We start from the raw sequence: 13,712 nt of genomic DNA, 5'->3' as shown, positions 1-13,712 counted from the left end.
TTTCTCTTTTACGCTTTTATATCTATTTTTTGTGTGCACTAATAGACTGTGATTGTTCTAATAAATGTTTCTTTGAAACATAATCGTATGTTGGTTTAAATCGACGTAATTTAATGTTTTTTAAATTTACGTTGCTCGAGATGTCCCCTTCTTATTTCCACACAATGGTTCGTTCCATGTCGTAGCCGGAAGAAGACTGAAAACATCCCAAAGGCGCGCACGCTTTGACTCCACGAAATAGTAGAAAATAAGGTGGTAAAGTAAAACATTCAGAGCTGTGTTGTGAACAGGGACATACACTAATAGCTTAAGAGTATTTACAACCATGTCAGTCGGAGCGTTTTAATGGTAAAGTCAAGCAAAGATAAGACTTTGTTTGGCTAATTCGCTAGCTTGCTGTGTTGTCTTATCTGAGCCAAGTAGTAAGTCACGTTTCAGCTCTTTGACAGGTGATAGGTCACTGTTATGTGCCATTTAAACCTGGATAAACCTATTTCCAAAGCTATACTTTAATGTTATGACATGTGGCAGGTGTAACTTTATTTCAACAGGCTGTTAAGTGAAGGACATTGTGGGATTATCGGTCCAGTCTGTGTAGTTGTATTGAAACTACTTACAAATTACAGTCATTTACGTCACTGCTATGTGTATTTAATACTTGCCGAATTGATGGATGATCGATATTCATTAGGAAAAGTGTCCCATGTTGAACCCCATATCAGTATTAATATCTGTGTACACAAGGATGTGTAAAATAAGTAAATATTTGAACGAGGTTTGGTGCGGCGCTCTCTGACACGAATCTAGTGCAAACATTGTGAAAGTGTCTGATTTGACTGTCTAGTTTTACTCTTCACAGCCTGAGGAAGTATTTTATGTTGATTTCATGATAGATTAGATCTTGTAATATCACTGAAATGATTGTGAGCAGCCATTTGAGAATATATGACCTCAGGCCATAGATTCACCTCTTATAACAAAATCTTGCAAATATCCAAATTCTTTATTTCATTATAGTGCAGGAAATGATATGACAGTATTATATTCTTGTTTTACTTAAATTGAACTCAAGCTAATGTGTAATTGTGCTCTGCATATAACTAAATTGTCCTCTGTCCTTCTTTATTCTGTTGCAGCGCGGTTGAATCTCAGATCCGAAGCCACTTGTACCACAACACACAGCATGCAGGAGGACTCGAGCCGCAGTCCCAGCTACACGGTGGCATGTGAGGACTACGTCCATGTGGTGGAGTTCAGCCCGTTCAGCTCAGGAATCCCTGCCTCTCTGCTGGCGTACGGTGGAAACCAGTATGTGGTCGTGGGCACCTGCCTCTTCCAGGTGAGAGATGCAGTTTCACACAATTTACCTCCTTCACTATAAGTTCCATTTTTTTGTTTTATAATCATACTCTTGTTCTCCCAGGAGGAGGATATGGAGATTGAGGGAGTTGAGTTCAACGTCCTTCGAGTTTTCCATCATGAATTACGTGTAGATGCTCTCGCCTGGAGCCCTGAATCCCGACTGGACAGCATACCCACTATCAGGTAATGTTGCTTTAAATAACATTAAGAGTTTAATTGTGGTACTGATCGAAGCGTCAGATCAGCTTTTATCTTACAACTTAGCCCCTGAACACCATGTATTTCAGCTGCCAGGTGCCAAATGTTGCTGCTTCCCATAAAAACTGAACCTGAGAAGATTTTTCAAATGACTCCATGCATCAAATTAATTTATGATAAAACTGACGGGAGAAGAATCTGACTGTCAGATACTTTTGTTCTTCACAATTTCTGTTTATCCTGCATAAATATACCAGAACCCACCAATACTTCAGGCTCAGGGTCACTTTGACATGTGTAGAGGAGGAGCAAGGTTTCAAACCACCAACTCTAGTCGATGGTCATGCTCTACTACCACCTAAACCATCTTTAGATTATGTGAAGTGTGGTCGCTGGGTAATTAATCAGTTTTATGAATGACCTTATTAGCATAACAGATGATTTTTTTAACAAAAGACGGTGAGTTTGGTGGAACAGTTGCAGCTGTAGAGCCTCTTACATAAGAGATCATCAGAGCATTGTAAAAGGATTAGAAAGTTTTACGCCAAGGCTTAGTTTGCTCCTGCATCGGGAGCCCGAGCTTCGTATCTTTTAACACAACAGGATAATTATTCATTCACAAACATTCTTCTTGTGACCAGAACAAGAGGCGGTTGTATTGAAAGCTCAGCAGCCACGCTGTGTGAAAGTAGTCATCACTGTCACACTGCAGCTGCCAGGATGTGAGCCAAGTTGTTTCAGGTGGCCTTGGACAGGGTTGGAGGAGGAGGGGAGGGGGTGGTTGGGGGGGTAACCTAACTGTAGATTGTTAGAAAGCAAGAGTTTCCTCCTAATTGGAGCAGGGGATGGGAAGGCTCGGCGGTCCCTCCAGAGGTGTTTAGCCTTTCTGTAATTGAAAAGGAAAGGCAGCGATAATTCCCAGCCTTCTGTGGTTTACTCCACAGGGCCCTCGAGCCAGCGCTGTGACGTGCGCACATGTTATTGCGCTGATGACTACCCACTCTGGTTCCATCCCTCCCTTCGATCTGCACGTAGCCGTGCCTTCCAGGAAAAGTACAACGTTCTCACAGGCTTGCCTCAAAACAGGGGCCCAGAGAGAGAAAGAGAAAGAGAGGGAGATGAGGGGAGGAAAAGGGGGCTCGAGCTGCAACGCTGCCACCAACCACCACATCGGCTTGTAATGGGAACAAGTCTTAGGCCTGTTGAAACTTACACAGAGCCACATGCTCCCAAATAAACAAACTCTATACCTTGGACAAAGCATTGAATGACAGGTAGAGAGAGGACAGGTAATGACAGGAAATGAGGGGGGGTGGAGGGTGGGAATGACGTGCAGCAAAGCTCAAAAAGCAGTTCACGTCGGGGGCATCATACCTCAGGATGTCCCTCCATAGACTCTGACTGCAGGTTGCATCACCAGGTAAACTGCAAACCCTGCACACAGCCTTCACCGCTCATCAGTGAATAATAACATGCTTTTTTTTGTTTTTTTGTTTTTTTTAAACATATGCTGCAGTTTGCATAAAACCGATTAAACATCCCAGCGTTGCTTCCCGGTAAGCAAAAACCGCACTGCCCTCCATCTCTCTCCTTGTTTCTTGGATTACTGAAAAAATAAACAAACAACACATACACAAAAAAAAAAAAAAAGCTGCTCATCAGAAAACTCTGCTGTGTCATGGCCCCATGAGTGATGGCAAAGACGGGAAGTCTACCCCATCGGACAAATAACAGCCTTATTTAATTACATTTTGTTCACTGGTTTTGCGTACATGTCCTGCCTGCACGGCCGCTGACCAATCACAGCCTCTCTCCGGGCAAATTAGTTTAGAAATGGAAAACTCCAGCTAACAAGTAGTGTAGAGCTGTTGTGGAAACAAAATGTTGTATCGGATGTTTCAGAGTATTTTGGTTTAAAAAAAAAAGAAGACAGGACGAGTGGAACAACAGCAGAGGAGGCTTTTTCTGGCTGGAGCTTCTTCTGCATGTGTGTTTATTTATTTATGGGGTTTATTCTGTCCCCTGAGGTCCAGATGGCACCGTGCAGGTGCCCTGACCCGCCATTAGGGGTCAGTGATGCAGTGACACGGTTCAGGGCCTTCACTCACTCACTGGCCTCCAACCCCCTTTTACACAACCAGGGCTTGTTTGGTGGAGGGCCAGACCAAACTGAGAGTACAACTACTGGTAATCAAACCCTCTGTCAGACCTCGGCCAAGAACGTAACCCCTACGCAAACTGTGTACCCCCAATTTTTTTTTTTTTTTGTCGGGAAACACGTTAATTTGCCTGGAGTCTTGTTGTCGCTGTGAGGTTGCCAGGCCACGAGGGTAAAGACTGTAGGAAGTAACTGTGCCTAGCCAGTGGTCGCTAAGAAAGCTACACCGCATAACTCCCCATAAAACCACAATTTGCCGTTTTTACACTCAGATTTCATAAACATGATAGTGAGGCGCACGTAGCCATGTTTAAAGAAGTTCTTGGACAGAGCCACTTGCCCGCTGGTTCCCCCCCTGCCCGTCCTCTGTTTACAGTCTTTATGCTAAGCTAAGGCTGCTGGCTGTTGCTTCCAATCATCTTTGAACTCTTCGGGCAAGAAAACAACCGAGAACACGACACCGCTGCAAAAAAACGAAAACATTGTCAAAAAAAAAATCATTAAGAAGATGTTTTGGAGACGAAAACAATCTGTCAAGCTTCAGAATTCAGATGTTGAAGCAATCGAGGGAGCTCCACGCTTAAAAGATGTTCCCTCTTGCCTAAAACGTTCTCCTGTTTCACACAAAATTTGCATTCGAGTTTATGTTTTGCAGGCCTCCGCGGGGTTATTCTCGTCTCTGTCGTTTGCAAAAACAATAATCATGGTGATTTGAAACAACAAACCTCCGAATTCACCAGAAGTTTTAGCATTTTATCGTGACTTTTATTATGTTACGCAGGATTTGTTGGAGAGGAATCAAGAAAATGGCTTTGACATTAGGGCTAAAAAACAGCCAGAATGTGTTCCATGCTTTACTCCAAAGTACAACACTAATTTGTAGGGTGAGAAGGCCCGTCCTAATATAATCTAATCTACTGTAGCAGTAATACCCCGAAGCACGTTAAGGGTGTTTGTAGTGACATCATGCCAAATCCATCTGTGCCTGCGACTGAAAATGTGTGAACCGCTGTCTGTTTATTCTGGTGATATGTGTGTGTTTTTCTTGTCATAAGTGAGTTAGTGTAATTGTGTGAATAATTGCAGGCACTGGTGTATACGAGGACTGATTAGAGGGAAAGTCCTCTGCCTGGCTCCGCGCAGGTTTTTTTGAACAGAGACATGCGTAAATGGCGTGAGGAATCTTGTTTTTCTCCGTGTTTATCTTAGCTTGCAATTAGAATCTCCCTGGCAGCGTTTCCACTGATCGCCGTCCAAGTTCCTACCACACACACCGACGGCCTCAGCCAGAGGTGTCAGTCTAGGCGGTTGCAGGCATGTATGCAGAACAAGATGTTGTCTGTCATTGGGTCTGGTGCAGGCCGACTCTGTTTTGATGTTCTTTCTTTGTTTATTTTCATATCCTCTCTTTCTTTTCCTCTTCTCCCCCCTTCTCTCTGCAGATTCTGCACCGCGGCAGCTGACAGAAAGCTACGCCTGCTGACTTCTGATCTCCAGGATAGGCATGAAGTCAAGGTAGTGCAACATCTGGAGCACATTGGCCAGAATTGCGCTTGTCAGTTGGCATCAAACTTTCTCTACTTAGCACTGACATTTGGTACTTAGTGATACAGCAAACGTAGCCGTGCAGAGCTGCAGCCGCCGCCGCCGTGTGTGCTGGCTAATGTTCACTTTTTTTATGGATAATGCTTATTGATCATGTGTTTGCTTGTTTTGCATACTTACATATTGTTTTTCCCGTGCCGTTGTCTAGGTGATGGAGGGACACACCAGCTACATTAACCATTTGGTGTTCGAGCCCACAGAGGGGAAACAAATTGCTTCCGTCAGTGATGACCACACTTGCAGGTCCAAACCGTTTTGTTTCCGTGTGTGTGTGTGTGTGTGTGTGTGTGTGTTCGTTCCCAGCTTCTGATTTTCAGTTCTGTTCTCTGTTAATGGTGCAGAAAGTCCTGACTGTGTTTCCACAGTGAAACTTGATGCTAAGCACAACATGCTCCGGTGTGACTGTGCGTAAGCACAGAGCTGCTTTGTAGCTTTTCTAGCTAATTGGTTAAATATGGAAATCCAATTAGCTGCAGAAAGATTTTCCTCTCTAAGGGGGACCTATAATAAGGTCCCCAAATTTTCCTTTTCAATTAATGCTAGAGGAGGGAAAAAGTGTGTCAGTAGCCAGGGTCACTGCAGGGACAACCCCCCCCCTCTACATCAACAGGCTGCTTCTCTTGCAACATGCAGACCCTTGTTGCAGCACAGGCCCTGCTCTCACTGTACATTGTTCATGTGCAGTAAATATATAAATTCCTTATATTGATATAGATGCTTGTAGATTTAAAGCAAAGGCTGCTGGGAAGTGAAGTCCAGGGCTTTACGCCTTTATTAATGGTTGATCAACAGTCTGAGTCCATAGAAAGTCAGTTCATCAAACTGGACACGATGGAACCAGAGGAGAGTTTGATTAAAGGGATAGTTCAACATTTTGGCAAATTGGCCCATTGCCATAATCCCTGTAGTCATAGCAGTAAGTTTGTTACCTTTAATTGTTGGTGCAAGCTGTTTTTAGAACGGCAGAGCAGAGCCGCGAGCTGCTCAGAGCTATGCTACGGAGGCTCATGGGATTTCTTGGTTTCCCTCATCAAATTCATCAAACACACAATCCAACAACTCCAAAACGCTCTGGTGGACAAGTTGTGACCTGCACATTCACCAGACTACGAGATAATAACAGAACGTTATGAGACGGAGTTGTTTTAGAGGTAAATTCATGCAAAACTGCTAATGCGCGTTCCCGTCAGGGGCAGTCTTTCGCGGCTGGACTCGGCCGTTCTAAAAATAGCTTGCACTGACAATTAAAGGTAACAAACCTACTCCTAAAACTATAGGGATTATGGCAATGGGCCAATTTGCCAAAAATGTTGAACTATCCCTTTAAGTGATCAATAGTTCTTTTGACAGACAAAGTGGCAGTGTTTTTACCCAATAAGGCTGTTTGGCGAATGTAGATGGTGGTAACGTCAACAGATAAGTTTCCAAGGAGACCATTGTGAGTCTGTGTTTAGTCAAATCTCCGTCATATATCAAAATACGGCTTTTTCTTGTTCATATTTTTGTTTCTTTTTGAAGATTCATGTAGTTACTGTTTTTCTGTTTAACCTCTTTAAATGTAATAGTTGAGTAGTCGTTAGTTTATAATTAATCATCTGAATGCAGCCTGTGTTGGACCGAGTGCAGCAGGTGAAGGAGCAGAGCAGGTTCCCTCAGCCTCGGTGGAGAAACAAGCCGCTTGTCAGGACTTTTACAGCCGCTGGCTTTTTCTGATGCTCGTGTCCTGCTCAGTGCCCTTGTCCTGCCACATCAGGCCGTCTGAGATCACACAGAGAGAATAAGTCCCCCCCCCACACACACACACACACACACACACATACACACACCCCCATCCACTCTCCTCTTCCCCTCCCTCCACTGACCAGCCAGAGAAAACAGGAGTGCGCTCCATCTGCTGAAAGATTTAAATTCTGTCATGTTGAGAAAATATGGGACGCGGGAGGAAGACAGAGGCGGAACAAGGGATAGATCAAGTTAACAGGAGAGGACCTTCCAGTCAGCCCACACAAACTGAGCCTCTATATGAGAGGAAGAAACTGGTCCTCGCAGAAAAAGGGAGGCGAGGAGGGAGGGAGGGAGGGAGGGAGGGAGGGAAGTGTATGTCTGCATGCATAGGCTCATGACCTCTCCATCACTCTGTTAGGTTTGGCAGCCGAGCCTCTACTATAAGTTTGCTTAGCTTTGTCATCACTGTCCCCTGCAGTTGTGGGAAACTCTGCAGCTGCCAACGTGCAACCTGACGCTGCAGCACCGAGGTGGGGAGCCAGACTCCACTTCCTCAGGGGAGTTTACATTTGGCTCATGTAGTCTAAACAACAGCTCCTCGTCCTCCTCCTCGTCTTCGTCTTCGTCCTCCTGGTATCAGTGTATATAGTATTATAGAGCCCCGAGCCCTTTCTGTCTTTCTGTCTGTCTGTCTGTGGGGAAATGCGCCACCTACAGATCGTAGGGCCACACTGCAGGGTCCTGAGGGGATTTGGGGGTTGACCGAGTTCGCCGATGAACCCGGGATAACGCACACACACAAACACACACACACACACACACCTGCTACAGCTGCTTCATTATGTATATGGTTTGAAGCGTTTGTTCTGTTCTGGCTGATAATCTGTGTTTCTTGATCTTTTGTGTTGTGTAAGGATCGGGAAACAAATTACAACAGATTTCTATCTCATCCATGCCTCCAACTTATCTCCCAGGCTCTAAGAGATGAGGTCTAATACTCCACCCATCATCACGGTCTGAAGATGTTTTTATGAATGGATTATAAACTGCATGTTACTTAACTACGGTATTAGTTATAAAAGTGTGGTGATTGTTACAGCCTATATTTTCACGCAGTGGTTCGGTTCAGCTTGCATTTGTAATGCTACTGCGATGTTTCATTTATTAATTCTTTTTTTTTAGACATAATTTTGCAAACAAGTTAAACACTTGCGTTTTTTAGATGTAAGCACTTATCAATTTTACCATTTTTTTTATTCAATACTAAAGCTAGGTTTATCTTTTCCTGTAGTTTTCTTTAAACAAACATGATTTATCTCCATCATTTCACCATTACTCCTCATAATTTAGCTATTACTTTTATTTATCTTCCGTTATCTCATTCATTTTTTTTCAGCTTTTACTTTTAAATATCTAATTTAGCCATTTAGTGATTTGTTTTGGACGTCTCTCTGATATTTAAACAGTTTGGACATATAGTTTTCCATTTCAACCATACATCCATTACTTTTAGTGTAAGACACACTATTCCCACAGCCTCTCTGTTGCAACACATGGTGTTAATGTGTTACTGGCTTCGGTGCAGCGGGGATCGGCCTGTGCAGCGTACAGTCAGACAAGCTCAGCTCGTAGCTTTACTGCTTATTGAAAATGTACCAAAGATCAATCACACCAGTCAATGTTTTCATTTTCCTCCTTAACATAAATATGTGAATATATCTTTTGAAATTCAACCACTCCTCAATCTTTCCACATATATACACACACATACACACACAGACTCTTGCAACTATAGAAGTTTCCCTTAGGCTACAAGTGCCTTTTCATTTTAAATGCGTATCTTTGTGAGGCATTATAAGGGGGGTCCCTGAACTCACCAGATGTATGGGGGGAAACTGGGCTCATCCAAAAAACATATGAAATGGTTTCAATAACTCTCTCAACAGTAAAAATTGCAAAAGATAATGTTAGTGTTTCAAATCTAAATTAAATCTTGAGCAGGTCCTGTTAGGATACGTGCTGATGCAGACGTTGTGCACGTCGCGACCCCGCCAGGCAACCGGGATGGGATTTGTATTGTATTGTTCGACTCTTCCAGTTCTCTCCCCTCCAGAGAGTCACCTTCGATTATTTACTCTGCTCTCTACAGTAAATCGGCTCATACAACGCTAACAGCATTTCCCGTTTCGTCGGCGTACGGGAAACGCTGACGAACCGTGACGCCGCGGCGGGCCTCGATGTTTTCCCGCTCCTCAGATAACAACAGCACCGCTCTTTCAGATGTCCTTTTCAACTCTGTTGTACATGGACGCCGAGTGTTTTCGCTTGATATGGCGTTATGCAATTATACAGTGTTTTATCAGAGGGCGGTCACGTGTGTTTTCGTGTCTCATGTCTTTCACCTCTTTCTGCAAAGTTTATGTTTTTTTGGGGAGCCGGTGCTCTCCATTTGAAGGGCAGAGTGGTTGACCACAGTTTGGCCGTTGGTGGTGTAGCGTGCAATTGAGCTCTGCTTGGCTAGTGGTCTTAAAGAATAGGGTTTAGTCGTTGTTTTCCTGATGTGGTCTGGGGGTTTTTCTATCCACCCACCCCACCCCCCCACTCCCCCCTCTCAGCCCCACTCATGCTCCATGGTGGAGGCTCTGGCTGAGTCTGCACATGGGCAAAGGAAAGAAGCCCAGAGTTTCGACAGGGCTCTATCCTTCTGCAGGGGAGACGAGGCAGGAAAAGTTGAGTGTTTACTGAGGTCTTCATCTGAGACGGGGCATATCCTCCCCTACACCGCACCACTGAGGACATCAATCTCTCCAACAACACACTTGACATTTAGATGGTCTTTGGAGGTACTTTTTGGGCTTTATTAGATGATGTCTTCTGCATGACCTCATCAGTCAGCGCCTTCCCATGCTTCACAAGCGTTTGTTTTATATTCCCAGAAACACTTGTAGGCTCCCCCACCCCCAACCCCCAACCCCAACCCCAACCCCTTCACCCCCCCCTCCCTTACCCCCCACCTCCCTCCTCATCCCCACCTTTTCTTCTAGTTCAGGGATCGTTCAGATGTGGTTTACCATAGATCCAGGTCTCAGGAACCGCAGCTCACGTCGTCCAAGTGATTCATTACATCCGTGGTGTTTCTCAGCTGCGTTCGCTATCACATGTCTTATTTAGCTGCAGAATTGGCTATTATTTTAATGAAGATTGGTCATAATCCTCACACACACACATACACACACAGAGTATGTTTGATTCCCGGTTGGCGTTTTGCTTGCACGACCTCTCTGTTTCATTTGCATAGAGCAGGATACTGTTCAACTTCTCTCCCCTGCTCTTCCTCAGCTGACGTGCGTTCTGCTGCCCTCTCTGTACTCCACAGAAAATGAATGGCAGCGGGCCGCCCACAGCGAAACATTTGCTGTAATGTGAGTGGAGCGTAACGCCGAGTCAGGCGAGGGTGATGTCCCCCCCCCACACCACCACCACCACCACCACCACCGCCATCCCCCTCCTCCTCCTCCTCCTCCTCCTCCTTCTCTTCTTCCCCCCCTTCTGCCCCTGCTATCATAGCTCAATGTAATGTGAAGCTGGCGTTTTCCCCCCGTAAGAGGAATCCAGCATAAGTCTGTCTGTCTTCACAGCTCAGGGCCCAGATCTGAGAAAAGAACCCGTTTTCCCTGGAAGAGCTCGAAGACCCTGAACATCACTTGTGCACGAGCTCGCAAAGGAGCTGGATAAATTAGGAGCAAACACGGACTTGGAGGAAAACACGCCGTCCATCATTGCCCACGTTGCGCGCCATAAAAGCCTCGTAGCCACGTGTCTCGTATTGTGTGTCTCGCAAATTCAGGGAAAAGTTGAGGATGAATTCTGTAGCAAACACGTCGGAGGAATGAATGAGTAAATGTCTTGTTTTAAAGAATATATTGGCAAATGGTAACAAAGAAGCTCGTGACTTTACATCTGCGACATTTTGGCTTTCTGGAGAACAAACTACGTCATCATGTTTTGCATTGAAAGAAACCTTGGGATATTTTTTTTTCAGCCATTATGCAAGCATCTCAGGGTGGCTGAAAATCCAGTGCTATTTTTAGAAGTCTGCTCTAAAGCCCTATCTTTGTTGTTAATTAAAAGGGTTTTGGGTTCTGGGCCAACGGTGGTTCACATATCCAGTAGAATCAGCCTGAGATGTTACTAATTAGAACTGATGAACAGCCCCTGTGTTTGTTCCCCTTTCCGCTGTAATGAGACGGCTGCACAGGTTCTTGTAGTGAATTCTCACAGAAGTTTGAGTTACTAATGAAATCGTTAACTTTGAAAAGCCTAAGATTTTGCAGATGTAGTCCCGGCTCCAATAAAGCACCGAAAGAAAAGTCACAGACACAGACGGTGTTGATCTGTCTTATCCATTGTGCTGTGTTTTTTTTATTTTTTATTATTGTTCATTGCAACACTCATTTTAATTTATCTGAACAGGGTGTGGAACCTGGATGGAAATGAAAGCGCCACCCTCAGACTCCGCTCTCCTGGTATCAGCGTGTGCTGGCACCCGAAAGACGTCTTAAAGGTATTCATTCGCTCAGGTGTTTTTGCTCATATTATGAGATCAAACTCTTTGGCTGGTCGACTACATTGCAACATCTGCACCACCAGATGACAAAAACACAGTCAGGTGTGAGGTTAGGAATGAACTGTGAAGTCTAAACGTGACAAGTAGTCTTTGTAAAGGGGTCGTTTTGCACTTGGTCTTTGCTCATAGGCACCAAAACAACAGATTGTGAAACATACTTTTGTTGTGACTGCTCAAATTGGTCCAAAATAAAAGATTTTGCCCGGAATGAAAATGGGCATTTTTAGAAATATCTTCTAATGCAACGGTTGCCAACTATTTCTAAATCATAGCTCGGTTCAAAAGATGGTAAACTATGTGTTCTGAGAAACAATGTGCTCCTACTGTTTATCTAAACATTCAGCATTGAACTGAAACCAGAAGAAGATTGATTTTTCTTGCTTGTTTGACAGGAGAGGTCATAGGTCCACTCATCATCTCTTGATTGACTCTTTGTCCTTTCAATTCTTTTTATAGCATTTGTTTTTTTTAATATATAATAACATATTTTCTCCAAAGTTCTACTGTTTTGCAAATTATATTTGAAGGGCCCACTAGAGAGGCCTTCATGGCATGCACCGGGACAAAACAAGTCGTTACTGTTTGGAAAGGCCAGACCCGAAGGCGGGATGAGAAGGCAAAGAGATTAAGAAAAGGGTTTAAATGAGGATGATGACGACGATGATGACAATCAAACTCATAATGAAGTCAGTTCAAACTCTGCCAGCTTTCTCACACCCACACACCTGGCCAGTCACCTGAAAGGTTTGGAGGCAGGTAGCTTCAGATGCTCTTCCAACCTCTGACAGGCTCCCAGTTAAAGAAGACTGATGCTGTCAGGACCGCCTTTAATGAGTTTTCGCTTTCTCAGCTTTTGCGTGCCGCGACAGGCTCCAGTTCCTAGAAGTAATTATTGAAAACAATCGATTGAATTGTACAATGTGTGCAAACGCTGATTTGACGTGACTTATCTGTCCTCTTCAAGTTGATGGTGGCAGAGAAGAAGGGGACGATTCGCTTCTACGACCTGGTCACCCAGCAGGCCATTCTTTCCCTGGACTGTGGCCAGTCGCCGCTCATGTCGGCCGACTGGTGCCTCACCAACACCATCAAAGTCGGTGCTGTTGCAGGCAACGACTGGCTCATCTGGGATATAACTCGCTCTAGGTAAGAGGAATGTATGTTGCACTTGAAAGTATTGATAGGGGTTATGTATGTCTAAACTGTGTGCTTGTCATTGCAGTTACCCACAGGAGAAAAGACCAGCGCACATAGATAAAGCAAGGTTATTCAGGTGAGGAAGTCGGTTCGTCTTCCTAGTTTGTCAGCCCGTACAGTCTGAAAACCATCATGCTAAACTGTAGATATTATATTCAAGCAGTTCTACGCATGTGATGACATTCGAACGGATGTTATTCTCCTCTTCAGGTGGTCTCGTGCCAATGAAAACCTCTTCGCCACCACTGGATGTCCAGGAAAAATCAGTAGTCAGTTACTCATCCACCATCTTGGCCACCCACAGGTCAGTCAGATGCTTTTCACAGCTCAGATCATTATCTTTTTAATGTTCTTTACAGCTCCGGTCTCATGTCACATGTTGGTGTTGTTACAGCCAGTGATGATCGGCTCAGCAACGGTGGGATCGGGTCTCAGCTGGCACCGGACGCTTCCGCTGTGCGTGATCGGCGGCGACAGGAAACTTAGCTTTTGGATGACGGAGATGTAGACGTCTCTACGGCACTATCCACGGTGGATAACAAGATCCTCTGTTTCTACTCTAGTAAATGTTCAATAAAATATTTTTCTGAGTATCTGGTGAGTCTGTATGGAAATTGGCTGCATACTTGAGCTTTTTGTTGTGTTTTTTATTTCTGACTACCCCTTCAGGTCAGCTACAGATAAACAGCGGTCTGGTCTGGTCTCTGCGAAGGGCTCGTTTTTCTTTTTCTCTGAAGAGTGAGTTACATCAGTTGTCTGTTATGTCCTGCCAAGCGAGCTGTAGTTCAAAGGAATGCGCCGGGGCCTCGTTGCCAAATCTCCACTTCACCAGTCAACATG

At 44.5% G+C, this 13,712-nt stretch overlaps 1 protein-coding gene across 1 annotated transcript; it reads left to right on the top strand.

Moving 5' to 3' along the window:
• Window positions 1-117: 117 nt before the first annotated feature.
• nup37 (nucleoporin 37) lies at window positions 118-13,465 on the top strand. Its single transcript, XM_085768755.1, has 10 exons — window positions 118-252; window positions 1,137-1,339; window positions 1,424-1,545; window positions 5,161-5,233; window positions 5,472-5,566; window positions 11,522-11,612; window positions 12,640-12,821; window positions 12,898-12,948; window positions 13,083-13,176; window positions 13,267-13,465. Exons 2-10 carry the CDS (start codon window positions 1,184-1,186, stop codon window positions 13,378-13,380), a joined length of 978 nt encoding a protein of 325 aa, XP_085624881.1. The 5' UTR covers window positions 118-252; window positions 1,137-1,183; the 3' UTR covers window positions 13,381-13,465.
• The last annotated feature ends 247 nt before the right edge of the window (window positions 13,466-13,712 follow it).

Source organism: Trachurus japonicus, chromosome 23 (assembly GCF_045865225.1).
Source record: "Trachurus japonicus isolate A0001 chromosome 23, Traja_1.0".
Lineage (NCBI taxonomy): Eukaryota > Metazoa > Chordata > Actinopteri > Carangiformes > Carangidae > Trachurus > Trachurus japonicus.
Note: the sequence above shows the minus strand (reverse complement) of the source record. Positions and strands in the feature narration are given on the sequence as shown.

Coding starts and splice junctions, on each gene's coding strand:
- nup37 (XM_085768755.1), top strand. CDS start 1,184: ATGCAGGAGGACTCGAGCCGCAGTCCCAGCTACACGGTGGCATGTGAG. Junction 1,546..5,160: donor GACAGCATACCCACTATCAG/GTAATGTTGCTT, acceptor TTCTCTCTGCAG/ATTCTGCACCGCGGCAGCTG. Junction 5,567..11,521: donor AGTGATGACCACACTTGCAG/GTCCAAACCGTT, acceptor TTATCTGAACAG/GGTGTGGAACCTGGATGGAA.